The 26,019-nt window shown below is 38.7% G+C and overlaps 1 protein-coding gene across 1 annotated transcript in view; it reads right to left on the bottom strand.

The window, feature by feature from the left end:
* The window catches only part of LOC128635707 (alpha-2-macroglobulin), an 806,957-nt gene that overhangs the window by 717,862 nt on the left and 63,076 nt on the right, over positions 1-26,019 (bottom strand). The window contains exon 4 of the mRNA XM_053688833.1: positions 3,282-3,334. Coding sequence (XP_053544808.1) covers positions 3,282-3,334 — 53 coding nt within the window. The remainder of the gene's footprint in view (positions 1-3,281; positions 3,335-26,019) is intronic.

Raw genomic sequence — 26,019 nt, 5'->3', positions numbered from 1 at the left:
TCTTCACCATGCCAGGTATCACCGATCGCTCCAGGCTCCGAAATCTTCATCCAAGCCCAAGCGGGGCTGGAGATCCACATTCCGGCTGAAGTCTTCTATCAAGCGACGGCTGAAGAGGTCCAGAAGAGGCTCCAAAGTCTTCATCCTATCCAGGCAGAAGAGTAGATCCGGACCGGCAACCATCTTCTTTCAAGCGGTGACAAGCGGCATCTTCTATCTTCATCCGATGGCAAGCGGCTCCATGTTGAAGACCTCCGGCGCGGATCCATCCTCTTCTTGTGACGTCCTAAGTCCGAATGAAGGTTCCTTTAAATGACGTCATCCAAGATGGCGTCCCTTGAATTCCGATTGGCTGATAGGATTCTATCAGCCAATCGGAATTAAGGTAGGGAAAATCCGATTGGCTGATTGAATAGCCAATCAGATTGAGCTCGCATCCTATTGGCTGTTCCGATCAGCCAATAGAATGCAAGCGTAATCTGATTGGCTGATTGGATCAGCCAATCGGATTGAACTTGAATCTGATTGGCTGATTCCATCAGCCAATCAGATTTTTCCTACCTTAATTCCGATTGGCTGATAGAATCCTATCAGCCAATCGGAATTCGAGGGACGCCATCTTGGATGACGTCATTTAAAGGAACCTTCATTCGGACTTAGGACGTCGCAAGAAGAGGATGGATCCGCGCCGGAGGTCTTCAACATGGAGCCGCTTGCATCGGATGAAGATAGAAGATGCCGCTTGTCACCGCTTGGAAGAAGATGGTTGCCGGTCCGGATCTACTCTTCTGCCCGGATAGGATGAAGACTTTGGAGCCTCTTCTGGACCTCTTCAGAAGTCGCTTGATAGAAAACTTCAGCCGGAATGGGATCTCCAGCCCCCGCTTGGGCTTGGATGAAGATTTCGGAGCCTGGAGCGATCGGTGATACCTGGCATGGTGAAGACAAGGTAGGAAGATCTTCAGGGGCTTAGTGTTAGGTTTATTTAAGGGGGTTTGGGTTAGATTAGGGGTATGTGGGTGGTGGGTTGTAACGTTGGGGGGGGTATTGTATGGTTTTTTTTACAGGCAAAAGAGCTGAATTCTTTGGGGCATGCCCCGCAAAAGGCCCTTTTAAGGGCTGGTAAGGTAAAAGAGCTTTTCTATTTTAATTTTAGAATAGGGTAGGGCATTTTTTTATTTTGGGGGGCTTTGTTATTTTATTAGGGGGCTTAGAGTAGCTGTAATTAGTTTAAAATTGTTGTAATATTTTTCTAATGTTTGTAAATATTTTTTATTTTTTGTAACTTAGTTCTTTTTTATTTTTTGTATTTAGTTAGTTTATTTAATTGTATTTATTTGTAGGTATTGTATTTAATTAATTTATTGATAGTGTAGGGTTTTTTTTTTTTTTAGGTTTTTTTTTTTTAATGTAGGTATTTATTTAATTAATTTTTTTTTTTATTGATAATGTAGGGTTAGGTTTAATTGTAGGTATTTTATTTAATTAATTTATTGATAGTGTAGTGTTAGGTTTAATTGTAATAGGTTAGGATTTATTTTACAGGTAATTTTGTAATTATTTAACTAGGTAGCTATTAAATAGTTATTAACTATTTAATAGCTATTGTACCTGGTTAAAATAATTACAAAGTTGCCTGTAAAATAAATATTAATCCTAAAATAGCTACAATATAAATTATAATTATATTGTAGCTATATTAGGATTTATTTTACAGGTAAGTATTTAGCTTTAAATAGGAATAATTTATTTAATAAGAGTTAATTTATTTCGTTAGATTTAAATTATATTTAACTTAGGGGGGTGTTAGGGTTAAAGTTAGACTTAGCTTTAGGGGTTAATAAATGTATTAGAGTAGCGGTAAGGTCCGGTCGGCAGATTAGGGGTTAATACTTGAAGTTAGGTGTCGGCGATGTTAGGGAGGGCAGATTAGGGGTTAATACTATTTATTATAGGGTTAGTGAGGCGGATTAGGGGTTAATAAATTTATATAGTAGCGGTGAGGCCCGGTCGGCAGATTAGGGGTTAATAATTGTAGGTAGGTGGCGGCGACGTTGGGGACGGCAGATTAGGGGTTAATAAATATAATATCGGGGTCGGCGGTGTTAGGGGCAGCAGATTAGGGGTACATAGGGATAACGTAGGTTGCGGCGGTGTACGGAGCGGCAGATTAGGGGTTAATAATAATATGCAGGGGTCAGCGATAGCGGGGGCAGCAGATTAGGGTTAATAAATATAATATAGGGGTCGGCGGTGTTAGGGGCAGCAGATTAGGGGTACATAGGGATAACGTAGGTTGCGGCGGTGTACGGAGCGGCTGTTTAGGGGTTAATAATAATATGAGGGGTCAGCAATAGCAGGGCAGCAGATTAGGGGTTAATAAGTGTAAGGTTAGGGGTGTTTAGACTCGGGGTACATGTTAGGGTGTTAGGTGCAGACATAGGAAGTGTTTCCCCATAGGAAACAAGGGGGTTGCGTTAGGAGCTGAACGCTGCTTTTTTGCAGGTGTTAGGTTTTTTTTCAGCTCAAACAGCCCCATTGTTTCCTATGGGGGAATCGTGCACGAGCACGTTTTTGAAGCTGGCCGCGTCCGTAAGCACCGCTGGTATCGAGAGTTGCAGTGGCGGTAAATTATGCTCTACGCTCCCTTTTTGGATCCTAACGCAGCCCTTCAGAGAACTCTAAATACCAGCGGTATTTAAAAGGTGCGGGTGAAAAAAAGCACGCGTAGCTAACGCACCCCTTTGGCCGCAGAACTCTAAATCTATCCGAAAATTTCCTCGTTCTCTTGCTATCTTTATTTGAAAAATAAGGCATCTAAAAAATTTTGTTCAGTACTCTGGACAGCACTTTTTTATTGGTGGATGAATTTATCCGCCAATCCGCGAGGACAACCCAGGTTGTTCACCAAAAATGGTCTGGCATCTAAACTTACATTCGTGCATTTCAAATAAAGATACCAAGAGAATGAAGAAAATTTGATAATAGGAATAAATTAGAAAGTTGCTTAAAATGTCATGCTCTTTCTGAATCACAAAATACAAAATTTGGGTTCAGTTTCCCTTTAAACATAATGCTGTATATATAAAAATAAAAGGTACGTTTAACATGTACAAATAATGTTCTTTCATGTACAAAATAGATTTATTGGGTTTCTAATGGCCAATATTGTTTTTAACTAATAAATATGGCTGTCGGATACTTGTGTATACAGATTCGTGCGCACCACTTCCCTCTCTGATATCCTTATTGGTTTACACAAATATTTTAGTGCATTGTACCTGTATGTTGTTTGGCAGAAAATCCTCTTTTAGAGATACAACTCGAAATTTCACTGTAAACAAAAAAAAGGTTTAGACCGGTCAATAATAATTCCAAACCAACTTCCCATTTTGTTTCATAAAGAGGGAGTTTAACTTTAGATTCCATACATCAAGGCACTTATATATCAGTAATTGTTCTATCAACATGACTATTACAGGCCCATTTATCAAAGGGCTTGCGGACCTGATCCGACACTGCGGATCAGGTCCGCAAGACCTCGCTAAATGCGGAGAGCAATACGCTCTCCGCATTTAACATTGCACCAGCAGCTCACAAGAGCTGCTGGTGCAACGCCGCCCCCTGCTGACTCGCGGCCAATCGGCCACCAGCAGGGAGCTGTCAATCAACCCGATCGTATTCGATCGGGTTGATGTCCGGCGATTCCTGTCCGCCTGTTCAGAGCAGGCGGACAGGGTTATGGAGCAGCGGTGCGGAGCTTGATAAATGGGCCTGATGGTGTGTGAGCACTCATGAATAGGTATTTTCTTCATTCCAATAACCCAGTAATTACTTAGGGCTCATTCCCATTGAGCCGTAAACATTTTTGTGCAAGGTCTCAAAAAGAAAAGAAAAAAATGCTGTTGAAAGGCATTACGCTTATTGACAGTTTCTAATGGTGCATGCGTCCCATAGAAAATAATAGAAGCCAAAAAGCCCAAATTTACACCCAGTTTCCATTGAACGTGCAAACAGGTAGCTGTTGATAAGGTCTCAAACATTAAGGCATATTCAACTAGGTGTAAAAGAGGAAAAATAGCTTAAGGTCTCTTTTACATCTCAGTGCAGATTGGAGTTATGTCCTTAATTAAATTTCAGTACTTCATATAAAAATATAATCAAGCGCATAACTCCAACTAGACCTTTGCCTGGGACAGCACTAAATATTATATATACAATTACATTTAACAATAAATTAAAACCAAAAAACAAATGATTGATCTTAATTTAAATAAATTATTTAAATTCTTTGATTAGTTATTAGGGGACCAAATCACTTTACCTGGCTCAAAAATTACCAAACTCTACCGAGTCTTTCCCTCTCTAGCTGATTACAGAAAAGGAGTGCAGGCGCTATTTTATTTTTTAACAATTTTTATTGAGGAATTATATGATCCAGTTAACATGCTTTTATAGAAATGAGCAATACAAGGACAAGTTGATATTTCAAAAACATGCTTGTAAGTCCTGAATAGTAGTCCTCATTTTTCATCCCTTTGAATAACAATGCAGACCACTCATGGGTCTTCCCTAGGGCACGTATTAACGGCAGTATGGATTTGCAATGTTGTAACTACTGTCAAATGCTGGTAAGGTACATGCGTATGTACTTAGGGGGTACTAGTGCAATACTAAGGTGTGCACATGACTGTAGATCTAGTTGAGTCTTTTGAAAGTGTTACGAGTGCAATACTAAGATGTTCACATGCTCGTATACGTGGTTGTGGTTTTCTTTGAAGGTAGGGTCCAGCGTGACTACTGCACGCAATGTCAGGTTGTCAGATGCGAGATAAATGAGCATCAGGAATAGTGATATAGTGCCTTTCTGTTGCTAAATGTATAACCCTGGTCTAAATGTTGTATAGGCAGGTTACTATAATGTTAGCCTTTGACACTTGTGGATACTATCATTGTGTGTGCTATGGTCTGTTCCTTGCGTCTAAGAACGTATAGTGTGATACTATCAGGCTAAGGCTCTCTAGAACCCGGTTCAGCTTGATGGATCGGGTAGCAGGGCACTTGTTTTAACTGACTTATAATGGGGATTTGTCTCCTTAAGGGGCGGTGCCTGGTTGGCTTACCACTTTTAGGGGTGTATGCATCAGCGTATAAAAATGTTTTTTGTTTTTGTTTTAACTATGTATGGTGCACCCATCTGCTTTGTAACATTAGAACAACTGTATATGGTCTCAGAGCCTGAGGCGGTTTCTAATGAGGTATGGGGACTTGCTAGTCTCTTTTGAAGGGTCTTTTATGTATATGGCAGGCCAGCCGTATGGTGTTTTACCTACAATTGGGTTACATACGCTTTGTTTGCTTGCTAAGATTATAATATATACCCCACCAGTGTATATCCAGAGCAGATTGAGAGTATTGGAGGGACTGTATTGTTGTATCTCCTAGCGCTATGTGTATGGGTTTGCCTTATTTTTATTTTTATTTTTATTTTTTCTATGTTTATTTTCATTATTTGTGGATTTATTTTTCTGCCTGCAAACAATTTGGTGGTGGGATTATGTATTGATGCGGTGCTTTGTGTTTTTAAATCTGTTATTTTTTCTTCTTCGTTTAACAGTTGTTCATCTGTCTTGATGAAGGCTTCTATGTAAGCCGAGACGTTGACCTATCCTTATGACTTTCTAACGTTGTTGTTATAAACAATAAACTAACTTTTATGTATATAAATCCTGAGAGTGCCCTCCCTTTCCTAGCTTTTATATATATATATATATATACATACAACATACAACTATACATACACACACATAAAAATAAACATACACACATACAAATATACATACACACATATATACAAACAAAAAAACATGCACACATATATACATACACATACAAATATACATACACATATAAATATGTACACACACATACAAATATACATATACATATATACATAAACATACATATATACATACACACATATATATGTATACACACATACAAATAAACATGCACACATATATATGTACACACACATACAAATATGCATACTCACATATATACTTACACACACATACAAGTATACAGACACATATATATGTATGTACACACATACAAATATACATACACACATAGATATGTACACACACATACAAATCTACAGACACATATATATGTATGTACACACATACAAATATACATACACACATATACACACAATATACTGCACATACACACATATATACATACACACACATACAAAAATACATACACACATATATACATACACACATACAAATATACATACACACATATACACACACATACAAATATACATACTCAAACACACAAATATACATACACACATACAAATATACATGCACACATATATACGTACACACACATACAAATATACATACACACATATATACATACACACACATACAAATATACATACACACAAATATACATACACACATACAAATATACATGCACACATATATACGTACACACACATACAAATATACATACACAAATATATACATACACACACATACAAATATACATACACACATACATATATGCATACACACATATATACACACATACAAATACAAATACACAAACACACAAATATACATACACACATACATATATGCATACACACATATATACACACATACAAATATAAATACACAAACACACAAATATACATACACACATACAAATATACATGCACACATATATATATACACACACATACAAAAATACATACACACATATATACATACACACATACAAATATACATACACACATATACACACACATACAAATATACATACTCAAACACACAAATATACATACACACATACAAATATACATGCACACATATATACATACACACACATACAAATATACATGCACACATATATACATACACACACATACAAAAATACATACACACATATATACATACACACATACAAATAACATACACACATATATACATACACACACATACAAATATACATACACACATACATATATGCATACACACACATACAAATATACATACACACATACAAATATACATACACATATAGACATACAAAATACAAACAGAATATTACAGCGCTATGAACCTGGGAAGTCCCAATCAATAAAAGTATGTTCCAGTATTGTCCTATATGTATAGGTCTCCCTTTCTTTTTTCCAATGACACCAGTGATGATATCTGGAGGGAGACGAGGTTAATCACTTCCACCTGCAGCCTAATCCCAAAGGTAAACGGAGTCTCCCTGTGTACAGGAAAACTCCTTAGGAAAAGAAATTCTGGAACAGAAGAGGGAAGGGCGCACAGCAAAAGAAACCTACTGGTGTAGTATGTTAAGACACTTATTCAAATTTCAGTAGTGCAGTAACAAATGCAAACTCACGTGTTTCCACCTCAACCTTATGAGGTATAGATAAGACTCTGAGTAGTGAATATCCACTAAGGAAGGCAATCCAATCCCCTTATGCTTGCAACTTATACTTCTCTCCTTGAATACAATCCTCACCTCTCCAGCAGAAGATTAACCACTTCGAAAGGTGGCTGTAGTGTTTGTCCTGGAGGAAATCCTTTGTCAAGCGTGTATGGGGAGTGAGAGAATGGGTATCGCACACCACAAAGGTCTTGAATAAAAGTGTGCTTTAATTCAACATATTATGCATAATTGTAACATTAAAAAGTATTTTTTTTAAATATGTAACACCCTTTCCTGACCTTCCCTGAGGTGGGTGATAGTGTAATGCTGTCTACCTGTTTCGTGTATGAGAACTAAGCCTTCGCAGAGTGGGAGTAGGAGGGGGGTTGAAATCAGGTATATAAGGGATGCCTGTATGACGCAGTGCCTCCACCTATAGGGGACACCCTAGAATAACAGGGTGTGGGGTCCTATAAGATTTTAGTACAAAAAGAAAACAAGTAATAACCACACAAGAAATCTTCAAATAAAATGTTACTTTGATTATTATAAAGTGTTTAACCAATAACATACAGTGCAACAAATACAAATAATAATATTAATCACAATATCTTCTTATGACATCAGTATACCTTTTTTTAACTCAGAAGTCCTTCATGAGCTCATGAAATAATAACATAACTGTTGTTGTAAAATACTTTGAGGTGGTGCTGTACAATGCAATTTCATATACTAAATAGAATTTAGTTGAGGTAATTATCCCTTGCTGCTTGTGAACGAAGCTAGAGAGCGCTGCTTGTGATCGATGCAGTGCTCAAGAAAACTTCTCCTCAGAAATACTGAATAACATAAGTCTCTACTTTATTACTGAATTTCAGCAATCCACTTGCCTTATACTGCAAAGTCAGTCACTCTTTTACTACAAACAGCTGCAGAAATCTCACAGTTATGCCCTTATGTAATGTAGCTTTATAAATCCAGTCAGTGTATTTATGGAAACTGTTCAGGCAGAATAACTTATAGGATATTCTCTGGGTTATCTCTTTAATATACATCACACTCAGTTACTTCCTTATGTAATGCAGCTGTGCAATCCATTTAGTGTATTTATGCAACTGTTTAGGCAGAATAACTTCTAGAATATTCTCTGGGTTATCTCTTTAATATACAACAACTCTGCAGCACATCACACTCAGTTACTTCCTTATGTAATGCAGCTGTGCAATCCATTTAGTGTATTTATGCAACTGTTTAGGCAGAATAACTTATAGGATATTCTCTGGGTTATCTCTTTAAAATACATCACACTCAGTTACTTCCTTATGTAATGCAGCTGTGCAATCCATTTAGTGTATTTATGCAACTGTTTAGGCAGAATAACTTCTAGAATATTCTCTGTGTTATCTCTTTAATATACAACAACTCTGCAGCACATCACACTCAGTTATTCCTTATGTAATGCAGCTGTGCAATCATTTAGTGTATTTATGCAACTGTTTAGGCAGAATAACTTCTAGAATATTCTCTGTGTTATCTCTTTAATATACAACAACTCTGCAGCACATCACACTCAGTTACTTCCTTATGTAATGCAGCTGTGCAATCCATTTAGTGTATTTATGCAAACTGTTTAGGCAGAATAACTTCTAGAATATTCTCTGGGTTATCTCTTTAATATACAACAACTCTGCAGCATATCACACTCAGTTACTTCTTTATGTAATCCAGCTGTGCAATCCATTTAGTGTATTTATGCAAACTGTTTAGGCAGAATAACTTCTAGAATATTCTCTGGGTTATCTCTTTAATATACAACAACTCTGCAGCACATCACACTCAGTTACTTCCTTATGTAATGCAGCTGTGCAATCCATTTAGTGTATTTATGCAACTGTTTAGGCAGAATAACTTCTAGAATATTCTCTGGGTTATCTCTTTAATATACAACAACTCTGCAGCACATCACACTCAGTTACTTCCTTATGTAATGCAGCTGTGCAATCCATTTAGTGTATTTATGCAAACTGTTTAAGCAGAATAACTTCTAGAATATTCTCTGGGTTATCTCTTTAATATACAACAACTCTGCAGCACATCACACTCAGTTACTTCCTTATGTAATGCAGCTGTGCAATCCATTTAGTGTATTTGTGCAAACTGTTCAGGCAGAATAACTTCTAGAATATTCTCTGGGTTATCTCTTTAATATACAACTCTGCAGCACATCACACTCAGTTATTCCTTATGTAATGCAGCTGTGCAATCATTTAGTGTATTTATGCAACTGTTTAGGCAGAATAACTTCTAGAATATTCTCTGTGTTATCTCTTTAATATACAACAACTCTGCAGCACATCACACTCAGTTACTTCCTTATGTAATGCTGCTATGCAATCCATTTAGTGTATTTATGCAAACTGTTTAAGCAGAATAACTTCTAGAATATTCTCTGGGTTATCTCTTTAATATACACTCTCCAGCACATCACACTCAGTTACTTCCTTATGTAATGCAGCTGTGCAATCCATTTAGTGTATTTATGCAAACTATTCAGGCAGAATAACTTCTAGAATATTCTCTGGGTTATCTCTTTAATATACAACAACTCTGCAGCATATCACACTCAGTTACTTCCTTATGTAATGCAGCTGTGCAATCCATTTAGTGTATTTATGCAACTGTTTAGGTAGAATAACTTCTAGAATATTCTCTGGGTTATCTCTTTAATATACAACAACTCTGCAGCACATCACACTCAGTTACTTCCTTATGTAATGCAGCTGTGCAATCCATTTAGTGTATTTGTGCAAACTGTTCAGGCAGAATAACTTCTAGAATATTCTCTGGGTTATCTCTTTAATATACAACTCTGCAGCACATCACACTCAGTTACTTCCTTATGTAATGCAGCTGTGCAATCCATTTAGTGTATTTATGCAACTGTTTAGGCAGAATAACTTCTAGAATATTCTCTGGGTTATCTCTTTAATATACAACAACTCTGCAGCACATCACACTCAGTTACTTCCTTATGTAATGCAGCTGTGCAATCCATTTAGTGTATTTATGCAACTGTTTAGGCAGAATAACTTATAGGATATTCTCTGGGTTATCTCTTTAATATACAACAACTCTGCAGCACATCACACTCAGTTACTTCCTTATGTAATGCAGCTGTGCAATCCATTTAGTGTATTTATGCAACTGTTTAGGCAGAATAACTTATAGGATATTCTCTGGGTTATCTCTTTAACCCCTTAGTGACCGAGGACGTGCAGGGTACGTCTGAAAAAAAAAGGCAGTTAACGCCTGACGACGTACCCTGCACGTCCTCGGCTAAAGTGAGTGCTGGAAGCGATCAAGATCGCTTCCAGGCACTATTACAGTACTGCAGGGATGCCTCGATGTCTGGGCATCCCTGCAGTGCTGTTACGGAGTGCCGGGACCGGAGCGATCACTCCCCCTTGAGTGATCACTTCCGGTTTTGCTCCACGTGGAGCCCGGCACTGCAGCAGAGCATCGGAAGCGATCGGACACGCTTCCGATGCTCTGCTAGTGTGCTAAGTGCCTCGGTGGGTCGAGGCACTTAGTTAGTATATAAATCAAAGTAAAAATGTAAAAAAAAAATATAATATATAAAATAATAAAGCCCACATATAGCGCCCCCCCCCCTCCCCCATGAGGCTTCCAAAATGGCGATGCTCGGTGCATCATGGGGCATCTGGGGGTGTCCCTAGCCTGTCTCACCATAGGGGCAAGCTAGGGTCACCCAATCTGAGCCTTCTTAGAAAAAAAAAAAATAATAATAAAATACCCCATTTGTCTGATCATGTCAATATTTGTAAATATTGACTCTGATCAGTGTGGATCTCCCCCCTCTCCTCACTTGCCATTTTGTTGGAAAAAGAGAGAGACCTGTATTTTAGCAGAGAGAGATTTATTTCTTTTATTTGTTAAAAAATTTAAAATCCAAAGGCTCTTTTCAGAGCCATTAACCCCTAGCTTGCCAGTGATCACTATAAATCACTGGCAGTAGCACAGCTGCACTTTTTTTTGCTGTCTGTGCATTTTTTTAGGGGTTAATTTTTGTTGTTGTATTTTTTTTTAAAAACTCAAAGGCTCCTTTCAGAGCCATTTAGCTAATTTAATTTAATTTAAAGACTATTTAACCCTAGCTTGCCAGTGATCGCTATACATCACTGGCATTAGCATAGCTGTAATTTTTTGCTGTCTGTGCATTTTTTAGGGGTTAATTTTTGTTGTTGTAATTTTTTAAAAACCTAAACGCTCCTTTCAGAGCCATTTAGCTAATTTAATTTAATTTAAATAGTATTTAACCCCTAGCTTGCCAGTGATCGCTATACATCACTGGCATTAGCATAGCTGTACATTTTTGCTGTCTGTGAATTTTTTTAGGGGTTAATTTGTGTTGTTGTAATTTTTTAAAAAACCAAAGGCTCCTTTCAGAGCCATTTAGCTAATTTAATTTAATTTAAAGAGTATTTAACCCCTAGCTTGCCAGTGATCGCTATAAATCACTGGCATTAGCATAGCTCTACATTTTTGCTGTCTGTGCATTTTTTTAGGGGTTAATTTTTGTTGTTGTAATTTTTTAAAAACCTAAACGCTCCTTTCAGAGCCATTTAGCTAATTTAATTTGATTTAAAGAGTATTTAACCCCTAGCTTGCCAGTGATCGCTATAAATCACTGGCATTAGCATAGCTGTACTTTTTTAAAAAAAAACCCAAAGGCCATTTAGTTAATTTAATTTAAAGAGTATTTAACCCCTAGCTTGCCAGTGATCGCTATAAATCACTGGCATTAGCATAGCTGTACTTTTTTTTAAAAAAACCCAAAGGCCATTTAATTAATTTAATTTAAAGAGTATTTAACCCCTAGCTTGCCAGTGATCGCTATAAATCACTGGCATTAGCATAGCTGTACTTTTTTAAAAAAAAACCAAAGGCCATTTAGTTAATTTAATTTAAAGAGTATTTAACCCCTAGCTTGCCAGTGATCGCTATAAATCACTGGCATTAGCATAGCTGTACTTTTTTTAAAAAAAACCCAAAGGCCATTTAGTTAATTAATTAATTTTGGTTTTCTGTGACAGATACAAAAATGTCACAGAAAAGATATAGTGTTGAGGAGGCGTATGCCATCCTTGCGTCAGAGTCAGATGCCTCTATGTCTGACTCAGACCCCAATTTTGACCCTGCCATATGCTCAGATACATCATTAGATGCAGTCTCAACTGATAGTGATGTATCTGTGGCTGCTAGCCCCCCTGCCAGCCCCCCTGCTAGCCCCCTGCCAGCCCCCCTGCTAGAAGGAGGCGTGTTGCTGCCATTGCCGCTGAAGAGTGGGTAACGCCTCATCTCCAGAGGCCAGATATCCCACCCTTCACAGCAAATGCTGGCATAAATATAGATGTGGCAGGTTTTAGCCCCCAACAGTTTCTGGAGGTGTTTCTGGGTGATGATGTATTGGGGAACATTGTCGCCCAAACTAATTTATATGCCCATCAGTACCGTGCTGCAAAGCCTGAAACATATTTGGCAAAGCAGCAATGGGCCCCCATCAATGTGCCAGAATTTAAAAAATTCTGGGCATTGACTATGCTGATGGGCATCATAAAGAAACCCTCCGTTCGCTCCTACTGGAGCAGTAGCCCCATCTGCTCTACCCCCATTTTCTCCCAGAGTATGTCGAGGCAGAGATATGAAATGATTCTTCATTTCATGCACTTCAGCGACAACAGCCTGTGCCCCCCTAGGAGCATCCCCAATTTGACAGGCTGTATAAAATCCGCCCCCTGATTACCCACTTTTCTGCCAGGTTTGCAGAGGCTTATACACCTGGAAGGAATTATGCGTTGATGAATCCCTGATGAAGTATAAGGGAAGGCTGGGATTCAAGCAGTATATTCCTTCCAAGCGCTCCAGGTATGGGGTAAAGGTGTATAAGCTCTGTGAGAGCGAGACTGGGTATACTCAGGCCTTCCGGGTGTATGAGGGAAAGGATAGCCACCTTGACCCTCCAGGTTGCCCAGAACATATGGGAACCACTGGCAAGATTGTCTGGGACCTGATATTACCCCTAATGAACAAAGGGTATCACTTGTACTTAGACAATTTTTATACAAGTGTCCTTTTGTTCAAGCTACTGTATTGCTTTGATACAGTAGCTTGCGGTACTATTAAAAAGAACCGCAAAGGTTTCCCAGGACAACTTGTACGCACCCGGCTACGAAGGGGGGAGACCTCTGCTCTGCGCCAAGAGGAGCTGTTGGCACTGAAGTACAGAGACAAGAAGGATGTATACCTTCTTACCACCATCCACACAGAGAGGACGGTGGCGGTCTCTGTACGTGGCAGAGCTGAGATCATAAGGAAGCCAGTGTGCATCAAATCTTATAACCGGCATATGGGTGGGGTTGATCTGGCAGATCAGCTGCTGCAGCCCTACCTAATTATGCGGAAGACAAGGGCCTGGTACAAAAAGGTTGCAATTTACCTAATGCAGATTGCAACCCACAACGCTTTTTTGTTGTTCAAAAAAGCAAACCCCGGAATGAAACTGACTTTTTTACAATTTCAGCTCCAGATCATTTCGGGGATTTTGTACCATGATGCACCTGCTCCCGGGCGGTGATGGGAGAGAGCAGAGTTGGGGCTACTCATTTTATTTTTAAAATCCCCCCTACTGCCGCAAAGCAGAGACCACAAAAAAAATGCAGAGTCTGTACCAAGAGGGGGCAGAGAAGGGACACTGTATATCACTGTCCTGATTGCCCTGGACAGCCTGGACTCTGCATGCATTGGGGACTGCTTCAAGCGGTACCATACAATGGTCAATTTTTAAAAAATAAATAAATTTGCTGTTATTTTTTTTTTGTTATGTTTACTGTTAAATTTTTTGTTATTTTTTTACTTTTAATATGCCAGATTTTTACATTTCACTAATATATTTTTTTTTCTAAAATGGGGCTGTTCTTTTTTTTTTTTTTTTACAAAAACCCCTGTCAAACCTATGCATGGGGACATAGGTGTACTCAGGGTGCCTAGCAGAAAACAACCTGTAGTATTTTTTTTGCACTAACTTACAACAGTCTCTCCTAAATCATAGTCAAAAAGCAATGTGTGTGTAAAAATGAAAATTGAAAAAATGCCACCATACACTTTCTCCAATTTTTTTAGCTAAAACAGTTACTTCAAATGCATCAAAGCACACCATATACAATACCTTGGGGTGTCAACATTTCAAAAATATGCACTTTCATGGCAATAAATAAAAGTGGGGTTTACAATAGGCCCCAAACTAAAGATAGGCCTATCAGAAGAAATACTCTCACTTAATAACTAAAATCACAAGTCATAAAATTGTAACATAACCTTCCCAAAATCCTGGCAAACCTATGCATGGGGGGCATAGGTGTACTCAGGGTGCCTAGCAGAAAACAACCTGAAGTATTTTTTTGCACTAACTTACAACAGTCTCTCCTAAATCATAGTCAAAAAGCAATGTGTGTGTAAAAATGAAAATTGAAAAAATGCCACCATACACTTTCTCCAATTTTTTTAGCTAAAACAGTTACTTCAAATGCATCAAAGCACACCATATACAATACCTTGGGGTGTCAACATTTCAAAAATATGCACATTCATGGAAACAAATAAATTGGGGTATGTTAAAATACCCCCAAAAAGACAATAGGCAAAGAAAATATGTTAAATGTGAAAAAAAAATCACAAACGCATGTTGGACATTTGGCATTACACCCCCGAACAAGCCAAGAAACTTATGCATAGGTGGTATCACTGTACTCAGGAGATGTTGGTGAACACATATTGGGGTCTTCTTTGGCAGTAACACATAACAGGAGCTGAGAATTCATGTCTAAAGTACAATGTGTGTGAAAAATAACACACAAAAAATGACTGCCTAATAGTTTGACAAAGAATTAGTGCATGGAAAGTGTTAAAATACCAGCATTTGAAATACCCTAGGGTGTCTACTTTTCAAAAATATATGGTTTGATGGGGGTAAATTACATTGGCCGGCTTCAGAAATGTCCTACATAGGACATGGGTGCATGGGATGTGAAAATTCCAAGTTGAAAAACTGGAATGCGCCCCCTAAAAATAAGGCCTTTTAGCCCCCAGAGAACCCAACACACCTATACATGGGTGGTATCACTGTACTCAGGAGATGTTGTTGAATACATATTGAGGTTTTTTTTGGCAGTAACACATAACAGGGACTGAGAATATATGCCTAAAGTACAATGTGTGTGAAAAATAATGCAAAAAAATGACTACCTAAAAGTTTGACAAAGACTAGTGGTTGAATTAGTGCATGGAAAGTGTTAAAATACCAGCATTTGAAATACCCTAGGGTGTCTACTTTTCAAAAATATATGGTTTGATGGGGGTAATTTACATTGGCCGGCTTCAGAAATGTCCCAAATAGGACATGGGTGCATGATGACAGATGTGAAAATTCCAAGTTGAAAAACTGGAATGCGCCCCCTAAAATTAAGGCCTTTTAGCCCCCAGAGAACCCGACACACCTATACATGGGGGGTATCACTGTAGTCAGGAGATGTTGTTGAATACATATTGAGGTTTTTTTTGGCAGTAACACATAACAGGGACTGAGAATATATGCCTAAAGTACAATGTGTGTGAAAAATGATGCAAAAAAATGACTACCTAAAAGTTTGACAAAGACTAGTGGTTGAATTAGTGCATGGAAAGTGTTAAAATACCAGCATTTGAAATACCCTAGGGTGTCTACTTTTCAAAAATATATGGTTTGATGGGGGTAATTTACATTGGCCGGCTTCAGAAATGTCCCAAATAGGACATGGGTGCATGATGACAGATGTGAAAATTCCAAGTTGAAAAACTGGAATGCGCCCCCTAAAATTAAGGCCTTTTAGCCCCCAGAGAACCCGACACACCTATACATGGGGGGTATCACTGTACTCAGGAGATGTTGTTGAATACATATTGAGGTTTTTTTTGGCAGTAACACATAACAGGGACTGAGAATATATGCCTAAAGTACAATGTGTGTGAAAAATAATGCAAAAAAATGACTACCTAAAAGTTTGACAAAGACTAGTGGTTGAATTAGTGCATGGAAAGTGTTAAAATACCAGCATTTGAAATACCCTAGGGTGTCTACTTTTCAAAAATATATGGTTTGATGGGGGTAATTTACATTGGCCGGCTTCAGAAATGTCCCAAATAGGACATGGGTGCATGATGACAGATGTGAAAATTCCAAGTTGAAAAACTGGAATGCGCCCCCTAAAATTAAGGCCTTTTAGCCCCCAGAGAACCCGACACACCTATACATGGGGGGTATCACTGTACTCAGGAGATGTTGTTGAATACATATTGAGGTTTTTTTGGCAGTAACACATAACAGTGACTGAGAATATATGCCTAAAGTACAATGTGTGTGAAAAATAATGCAAAAAAATGACTACCTAAAAGTTTGACAAAGACTAGTGGTTGAATTAGTGCATGGAAAGTGTTAAAATACCAGCATTTGAAATACCCTAGGGTGTCTACTTTTCAAAAATATATGGTTTGATGGGGGTAATTTACATTGGCCGGCTTCAGAAATGTCCCAAATAGGACATGGGTGCATGATGACAGATGTGAAAATTCCAAGTTGAAAAACTGGAATGCGCCCCCATGATTAAGGCCTTTTAGCCCCCAGAGAACCCGACACACCTATACATGGGGGGTATCACTGTACTCAGGAGATGTTGTTGAATACATATTGAGGTTTTTTTTGGCAGTAACACATAACAGGGACTGAGAATATGCCTAAAGTACAATGTGTGTGAAAAATAATGCAAAAAAATGACTACCTAAAAGTTTGACAAAGACTAGTGGTTGAATTAGTGCATGGAAAGTGTTAAAATACCAGCATTTGAAATACCCTAGGGTGTCTACTTTTCAAAAATATATGGTTTGATGGGGGTAATTTACATTGGCCGGCTTCAGAAATGTCCCAAATAGGACATGGGTGCATGATGACAGATGTGAAAATTCCAAGTTGAAAAACTGGAATGCGCCCCCTAAAATTAAGGCCTTTTAGCCCCCAGAGAACCCGACACACCTATACATGGGGGGTATCACTGTACTCAGGAGATGTTGTTGAATACATATTGAGGTTTTTTTTGGCAGTAACACATAACAGGGACTGAGAATATATGCCTAAAGTACAATGTGTGTGAAAAATAATGCAAAAAAATGACTACCTAAAAGTTTGACAAAGACTAGTGGTTGAATTAGTGCATGGAAAGTGTTAAAATACCAGCATTTGAAATACCCTAGGATGTCTACTTTTCAAAAATATGGTTTGATGGGGGTAATTTACATTGGCCGGCTTCAGAAATGTCCCAAATAGGACATGGGTGCATGATGACAGATATGAAAATTCCAAGTTGAAAAACTGGAATGCGCCCCCTAAAATTAAGGCCTTTTAGCCCCCAGAGAACCCGACACACCTATACATGGGGGGTATCACTGTACTCAGAAGTTGTTGTTGAACACATATTGAGGTGTTTTTGCTCAGTAACATATAACAGGAACTGAGAATCCATGCCTAAAGTACAATGCGTGTGAAAAATAACACACCAAAATGACTACCCAAAAGTTTGACAAAGACTGGTGGTTGAATTAGTGCATGCAAAGTGTTAAAATACCAGCATTTGAAATACCCTAGGGTGTCTACTTTTTAAAAATATATGGTTTGATGGGGGTAATTTGCATTGTCCGGCTTCAGAAATGTCCCAAATAGGACATGGGTGCATGACGACAGATGTGAAAATTCCAAATTAAAAAACTGGAATGCGCCCCCTAAAAATAAGGCCTTTTAGCCCCCAGAGAACCCAACAGACCTATACATGGGTGGTATCACTGTACTCAGGAGATGCTGCTGAAGACATATTGGGGTGTTATTTGGCAGTAACCCTTAACGTTCTCAGTAAATGTATTCTTGAATTGCTATTTTGTCAAAAAATCACCATTTTTTTTTTTTTTTTTCAAACTTTGGCATAGATTGGTGGTAAAATAGTTGCATGGAAAGAGTCAAAATACTCCATGTTTAATACCTTAGGTTGTGTTCTTTTAAAAAATATATATGTGAAGGGTTAATCAGGGATTCCTGACAGATATCAGTGTTCAAATGTAACTATCGCTAATTTTTGTAAAATTTTTTTGGAAATAGCAAAGTGCTACTTGTACTTATTGCCCTATAACTTGCAAAAAAAGCAAAGAACATGTAAACATTGAGTATTTCTAAACTCAGGACAAAATTTAGAAACTATTTAGCATGGGAGTTTTTTGGTAGTTGTTGAAGTGTAGGAGATTTTGAGGGTCAAAGTTAAAAAAGTGTGTTTTTTTCAATTTTTTCCTCATATTTTATAATTTTTTTTATAGTAAATTATAAGATATGATGAAAATAATGGTATCTTTAGAAAGTCCATTTAATGGCGAGAAAAACGGTATATATAATATGTGTGGGTACAGTAAATGAGTAAGAGGAAAATTACAGCTAAACACAAACACCGCAGAAATGTAAAAATAGCCTTGGTCCCAAACGGACAGAAAATGGAAAAGTGCTGCGGTCATTAAGGGGTTAATATACATCACACTCAGTTACTTCCTTATGTAATGCAGCTGTGCAATCCATTTAGTGTATTTATGCAAACTGTTTAGGGAGAATAACTTCTAGAATATTCTCTGGGTTATCTCTTTAATATACAACAACTCTGCAGCACATCACACTCAGTTACTTCCTTATGTAATGCAGCTGTGCAATCCATTTAGTGTATTTATGCAACTGTTTAGGCAGAATAACTTATAGGATATTCTCTGGGTTATCTCTTTAATATACAACAACTCTGCAGCACATCACACTCAGTTACTTCCTTATGTAATGCAGCTGTGCAATCCATTTAGTGTATTTATGCAACTGTTTAGGCAGAATAACTTCTAGAATATTCTCTGGGTTATCTCGTTAATATACAACAACTCTGCAGCACATCACACTCAGTTACTTCCTTATGTAATGCAGCTGTGCAATCCATTTAGTGTATTTATGCAACTGTTTAGCAGAATAACTTCTAGAATATTCTCTGGGTTATCTCTTTAATATACAACAACTCTGCAGCACATCACACTCAGTTACTTCCTGATGTAATGCAGCTGTGCAATCCATTTAGTGTATTTATGCAACTGTTTAGGCAGAATAACTTATAGATATTCTCTGGGTTATCTCTTTAATAAACATCACACACTCAGTTACTTCCTTATGTAATGCAGCTGTGCAATCCATTTAGTGTATTTATGCAAACTGTTTAGGCAGAATAACTTCTAGAATATTCTCTGGGTTATCTCTTTAACATACAACAACTCTGCAGCACATCACACTCAGTTACTTCCTTATGTAATGCAGCTGTGCAATCCATTTAGTGTATTTATGCAAACTGTTTAGGCAGAATAACTTCTAGAATATTCTCTGGGTTATCTCTTTAATATACAACAACTCTGCAGCACATCACACTCAGTTACTTCCTTATGTAATGCAGCTGTGCAATCCATTTAGTGTATTTATGCAAACTGTTTAGCAGAATAACTTAAAGGATATTCTCTGGGTTATCTCTTTAATATACAACAACTCTGCAGCACATCAGATATACTATGTATATTCCTGCATTTTTAACATGAAGTTATGGAGATCTTAAAACAGCAGATAATGGCTGACACTCACAGTACAAATAAAAGGTTCTGCAGCAGCCACATGTAGCAATGTCTGAACTGTCTCTGGAATCCATGCATTAGTCTGAATAACTTCTTTCAGCTTGGAAACAGCAACTTTCTTCCCCATCTCCAAGTCTGTGCAAAGCTCCACAATTCTATTAACACCTAAGAAATCTCCTCAGCCTAACAACTCCTCCCCCTTCCCAGATGCATTTTCTTCCTCAATACAACTTTACAGCAGCCATCTTGGGTAAGGGCAAGGTCCTTACATACTCCCCCCCAAAAAAAACTTGCTGTCCCCAGCAAGGGGTACAAGAGCAACACATCAATACATTTTCTTTAGCAAGTCTACTAACAAAATCACATATTCATCATGAGTCAAATTATGGTTAGGGTATACATCTTTCAAAACACATCGTACAGCAGATGTTAGAGCAGGCAACAAGGGTTCAACATTATAACCAGGGTTTCCTAGTGTATCATATGTCAATTTCTTTGGGGGATGTCTCTTTCTTGCTGGTCTTTTCTCTCTATAGGGACTTCTACTATCATAATGTATAGGGTTTGGAGATTCCCTATCTGGTATAGGACTATTAGGGAAGGATGGCATATCAGGTTCAGAGGTTGGGGCAACAGAGGAGGCATGCTCATCATTATAGGTCTCTCTTTGCAATGGAGATCTCATTTCAGGGTCCGATTGAATTGATGAGTCTTCATGTGGGATACTATATTCATTATTAATTGACATGCTTGGGCCTTGGTCCTCATGATATGTAACATCATGCTGGAATTGAGGTATAGGCAACAAATGATTCCGATGCCATGTCTTCACAACACCATTTTCATCTGCTATCTGAAAAACTGGAAGACCTGGAATTGTCTGACTATTCTATAGATACTATTCCTCCATCTAGGAGCTAACTTGTGCTTGCCTGGTATCCCTAAATTCCGTAAAAGGACACGGTCTCCTGGTTGCAAATCCTGATGTTTTATTCTCTTGTCATATCGTTGCTTATTAGCCTCATTTAATCGAGCAGTAGCTTCTTCAGCAACTTATAAGCTGTTTGTAAACTCTCCTGCAATCGCCTGACATACTGATAGTGACTTTTATGAGAAACTCCATCTGATGACACCCCTAACTGGAGATCTATAGGTAGTCTCGATTCTCTCCCAAACATAAGGAAGTATGGTGAATAACCTGTGGAATCATGTTGGGTGCAGTTGTAGGCATGAACTAGTGCTTCTACTTGACGACTCCAAGTTCTCTTTTCAGACTCTGGCAGGGTCCCTAACATATTTAGCAAAGTTCTGTTAAACCTCTCAGGCAAAGCATCTCCTTCTGGATGATAGGGAGAAGTTCTTGTCTTCTTAATTCCCAAAACATTCATCATTTCTTTAATGAGGCGACTCTCAAAGTCTCTACCTTGATCAGAATGCAGTTTCTAGGAAGACCTATAATGAATGAAAAACCTTTCCCCAAAGAACTCTAGCCACTGTATAGCCTTCAGGTTTCTTTGTTGGGAAGGCTTGAGCATAACGTGGTATAGTGATCTGTTACAATAAGAACATTTTCCAATGCCACGCGTATGCTGGCTCAATGCACAAAAAATCCATGCAAACAAGATCCATGGGGCCTTCACTTTTCAAGATGACCCATAGAGGCAGCTCGAGTTGGAGGAGTTTTCCACTGTACACATCTAAAATATTTATGAATGTAGTCTTCTACATATTCTCTCATCTTTGGCCAATAACATCTATCCTGCAAGAGGCCATAAGGTTTTTTCTATCCCAAGATGTCCATGCTGATCATGCAAGGATGACAGAACAAGTTTTTCTTAGTTTGGCAGGTAACACCAATTGTCTTCGATCTGGATGATTGTGGTATTTAACTACTCGAAACAGAAGTCCATCTTGAATTTGAATCTTATCCACTCTCTTATTTAGTGGACCAGACCATTCCCTAGGAATTCTCTTCAGTAAGTGTGGGCTATCAGTTTGATCAGCTTTTCAAAGTAGTCCCAATTAAAGGATCTTGTTCCTGTGCATTTATTAATTCTTCAGGAGGTATTCGAGGCCATCTGGCTAATTCCACTACAGATGGTTTACAATAATATACAGGCAGTGCTTGTGGATGACATCCCAATGAATCTACTGCTCTCAAATCTGAAAAAAACAGAGGTTTCGTCTTTGAAGACACTGGTTTGGCAGGGAAGTGCTCTCACACCAAGTGAAGGAATTTCTTCCCATTGAGAATCACCTGTTTGTTCTGGTAGTCCTGGTCGTCGGGACATTGCATCAGCCCCTATATTCTTAGGCCCTGGCTTGTAACGTAACTTAAAAGTGTAATTTGATAGTGCAGCCAACCACCGATGACGGTTGCATCCAACTTTGCTGTAGTCAAGATGTAGGTGAGTGGATTATTATCTGTTAGAACTTCAAATTCTACTCCATAAAGGTTAATCATGGAGTTTATCCACTACTGCCCATTCAGAGCCAAGAACTCAAGCTGTGGACCTGGATAATTATGTTCACTCTTAGACAAACTCCTACTTAGAATAAACAACAGGTCTCAACCCTCCAGGGTACTCTTGGTGTTAAAACTGCCCCCAAACCACATAGCTAGCATCTATATGTTAGCACATAAGGTTTCTCAGGATCTGCATAGGCCAAGACAGGTTGCCTCAGTTACATTTTTTCTTTAAATTCTCAAGACGCTTAGGAGCACTCTGATGTCCACCGAGTTCCCAAAGGAGTTTTTGCATTTAGTGGCATTTTAGGATCCTCTTCACTATGTTTCAGCAAGTCGTCTAGGGGTCGAGCTAACTGGAGTATCCTTTCACAAATCTTCGATAGTATCCACAAAATCCAAGATATGATCGAAGTTCACCAATGTTGTTAGGCTGTGGCCATGCGGTTTACTGCTTCCACCTTAGCAGGGTCTGTAGACACCCCTTCTGCCGAGACCACATGACCCACCATAGGTCACAGATGATTGCCCAAATCTACATTTCTCCGGACTTAACTTTAGGCCTTCTTCGTAGAAGACGATCCAATACTTTCAGCAACCTTGTCTCATGTTCTTCCAAAGTACTACCGAATACAATAAGGTCATCTAGATAGACAAGACACTCACGTCCATTCATATCTCCCACAGTACGTTCCATTAGCCTTTGGAATGTGGCTGGAGCTCCACAGATCCCTTGTGCATCCGTTTGTAAACTGATAGAATCCTAGTGGACAAATAAAAGCTGTCTTCTCTTGGTCTTCTTCAGTCATCCCTACCTGAAAATAGCCGGATCTCAGATCCAGAACACTGAACCAGCGGCTGCCATTAAGGACAATGTAAAATCTCTATCAATTCGAGGTAGGTCTATTGGTCAGGTATAGTTCTTCGATTGAGAGTCCGATAGTCAATGCACAAACGTATAGACCCATTCTTCTTTCTAACCACTACAATGAGTGAAGCCCCAATGGACTGCGAGGAAGGAACAATTACTCCAGCTTTTTCCATCTCAGCCCAAACGGCACGAACATCCTCAACATCATGAGGAGGCAATCTCCTAGAGCGTTCCCTAAAAGGGGCAGAATCTGTTAGGCGAATGGTATGAAGCATATGTTTTTGAACGTCCTACATCCATTTCTGCGGCAGAAAAAACTCCTGCACGGGCCTTCATAGCCTTCTGCAACCGCTCACATGCCTCCTTAGGCATTGTAGATCCTTCAAGTTAAATTGTAGTTTTTCTGTTTCTGTTTTTGAGAGAGAGAAACATTTACGATTAGCCAATGATGAGTCTACTACTGGATAAAGATATCCAAAGTCTGATTTAAAATCAATACCAACAGGGTATGGGGCCAAATTTTGGACCTTAACACTTAGCCACTGTGGTGGAGGCCCATCCTTTCTTCTGTGTAAGATTTCCAGGTACCAAAATCCAACCCTGCTTGGTTGCTTCTTCATCTGGCGTTTCAAGAATAAAAACAGTCCTCTTTGGGTCTGCCATCAGGGTACACCACCAAACATTTTAACTCTTTCATCCCTCCTGGGGAAATGTAAGTCACTCCGGCAGAACGGTTGTAGCACTGACCAGCATATTGTCTCAAAGATATCTTTTCAACCTCCTGACGTAAGTTGGGTGTAATGACTTGTCTATGTCTTGCCCCCCAACCTCCATCATGAATTTCCGTAGCAATAGATTGTACATATTTTGTGTTGGTCCCTAGAATTATAGGGGCTTCGGAATCTTTGCAGGTTTCTGGGCAGATTAAAGCCTTCACTTTCATGGGGTATATCATACTAGTATGTAACTGGACTATACTAATGACTACAGTGACAACTCCATCAACAGCACACCTATTTCCACCCACACCTCTTAAATCAATTTGAGAGGGAGGCTTGATTTTAGATGTTTAAGGTTAAGTATCATAAAAAACTACGATAGATTATGGTGCACTGAGATCCAGTGTCCAACAGTGCCCTGTGTAGAAATGTTACATACTTTTACTCCAATAAAAGCCCTTGGCCCAGCTACATCATTTTCAGATAAATCAAAGGAAATATCAGTCATCCCTTCTTCTGAGGGACTTGTAAGGCTTCCCAAAAAATCACAGCATATGAAATGTATTTTGCTGGGGCAATCCTTTGAGAAATGCCTATCTCTCCACAAGTGAAACAACTCCTTTTGGTCGAAGTAGTATTTGGAGTTTTAAAGGTAGTTTTGCTCTCTCAACTCACGCCTTTACTTGGTCAGGCAGTCCATTCTCCATAAGCTCTTTCAACAAAGTATCTGCAATTTCTGGAGTCTTCTAATTTTTTTTTAGTCTCACTTTTACCTATGCAAGCTTCACCAGACTTACGCACAGTGTGGAAACTCATTTCCTCTTCTTGAGTCCTTATCATAGGCATAAGGGCCTCCAATTCTTTTGGTGCTTGAGAGTGCAATTGGGGCTCTAAGAAAGATGGCTATTGGGTGGTCTGGTATAATGCCACGAAGGAAACTGATCTTGCCTCGTTTATTCATATCTTGTCGGGTGACTACCCCTTTCGAACAATAATACAAGCTGCTCTTGTAATCTTAATAGAAAGTCAGACATCTTCTCTGTCTCTCGCGCTTTAAGTAGCCGAAACTTATAAAGAGATCTTCTGGATCTTCAATTAGTCTATATAAGGTCTTTAGAAAGAGATTAACTCTACAGCAGAGCTTCAGGGTGTTCCTCTCTATGGTGTTGCAACAATACTTGTGCTGGTGGCCTAACACTTTCTAAGAGGCGGACACGCTTCACTGTCTCTGGCAACTCCATTCTTGCAGCACCATGTAGCATGATCACACCATGCCGCAATACCCTCCTCTCCTAAGGGTACAGGAAGGTTTCCTGAAAATATCTTTAGTTTCCGGTATACTGTATGTATGTGAGCTGTCTGTGATGCTTGTAGCCAACATCTTCAGAACTTCAGATAGACTAGACCTCCATATTAGATTCATTTTGAGATCCTCTAACACCCTGAACTTCATTTTCCTTGACTATATGCAGTTCTGATTTTATGGCATAAATGAGGGGTAGTCTGACCTGAAGGTAGCCCTAGTAGCTGTAGCTCAGAGGGGTTGGGTAACTTCTAAGAAACATTGGTTGGTGTTCTATTAATATGCTACCCCCAAGTGTCATCTGGTACTCTTTTGAATGCTACTATCTTAGGGTTACTCTCTTAGTTGAAGTGCTCTCTGGAGTGACTCACATAGTTTATCTCGACTGGTTCCTACTGGTATC

Source organism: Bombina bombina, chromosome 7 (genome assembly GCF_027579735.1).
Source record: "Bombina bombina isolate aBomBom1 chromosome 7, aBomBom1.pri, whole genome shotgun sequence".
Classification (NCBI taxonomy): Eukaryota; Metazoa; Chordata; class Amphibia; order Anura; family Bombinatoridae; genus Bombina; species Bombina bombina.
Note: the sequence above shows the minus strand (reverse complement) of the source record. Positions and strands in the feature narration are given on the sequence as shown.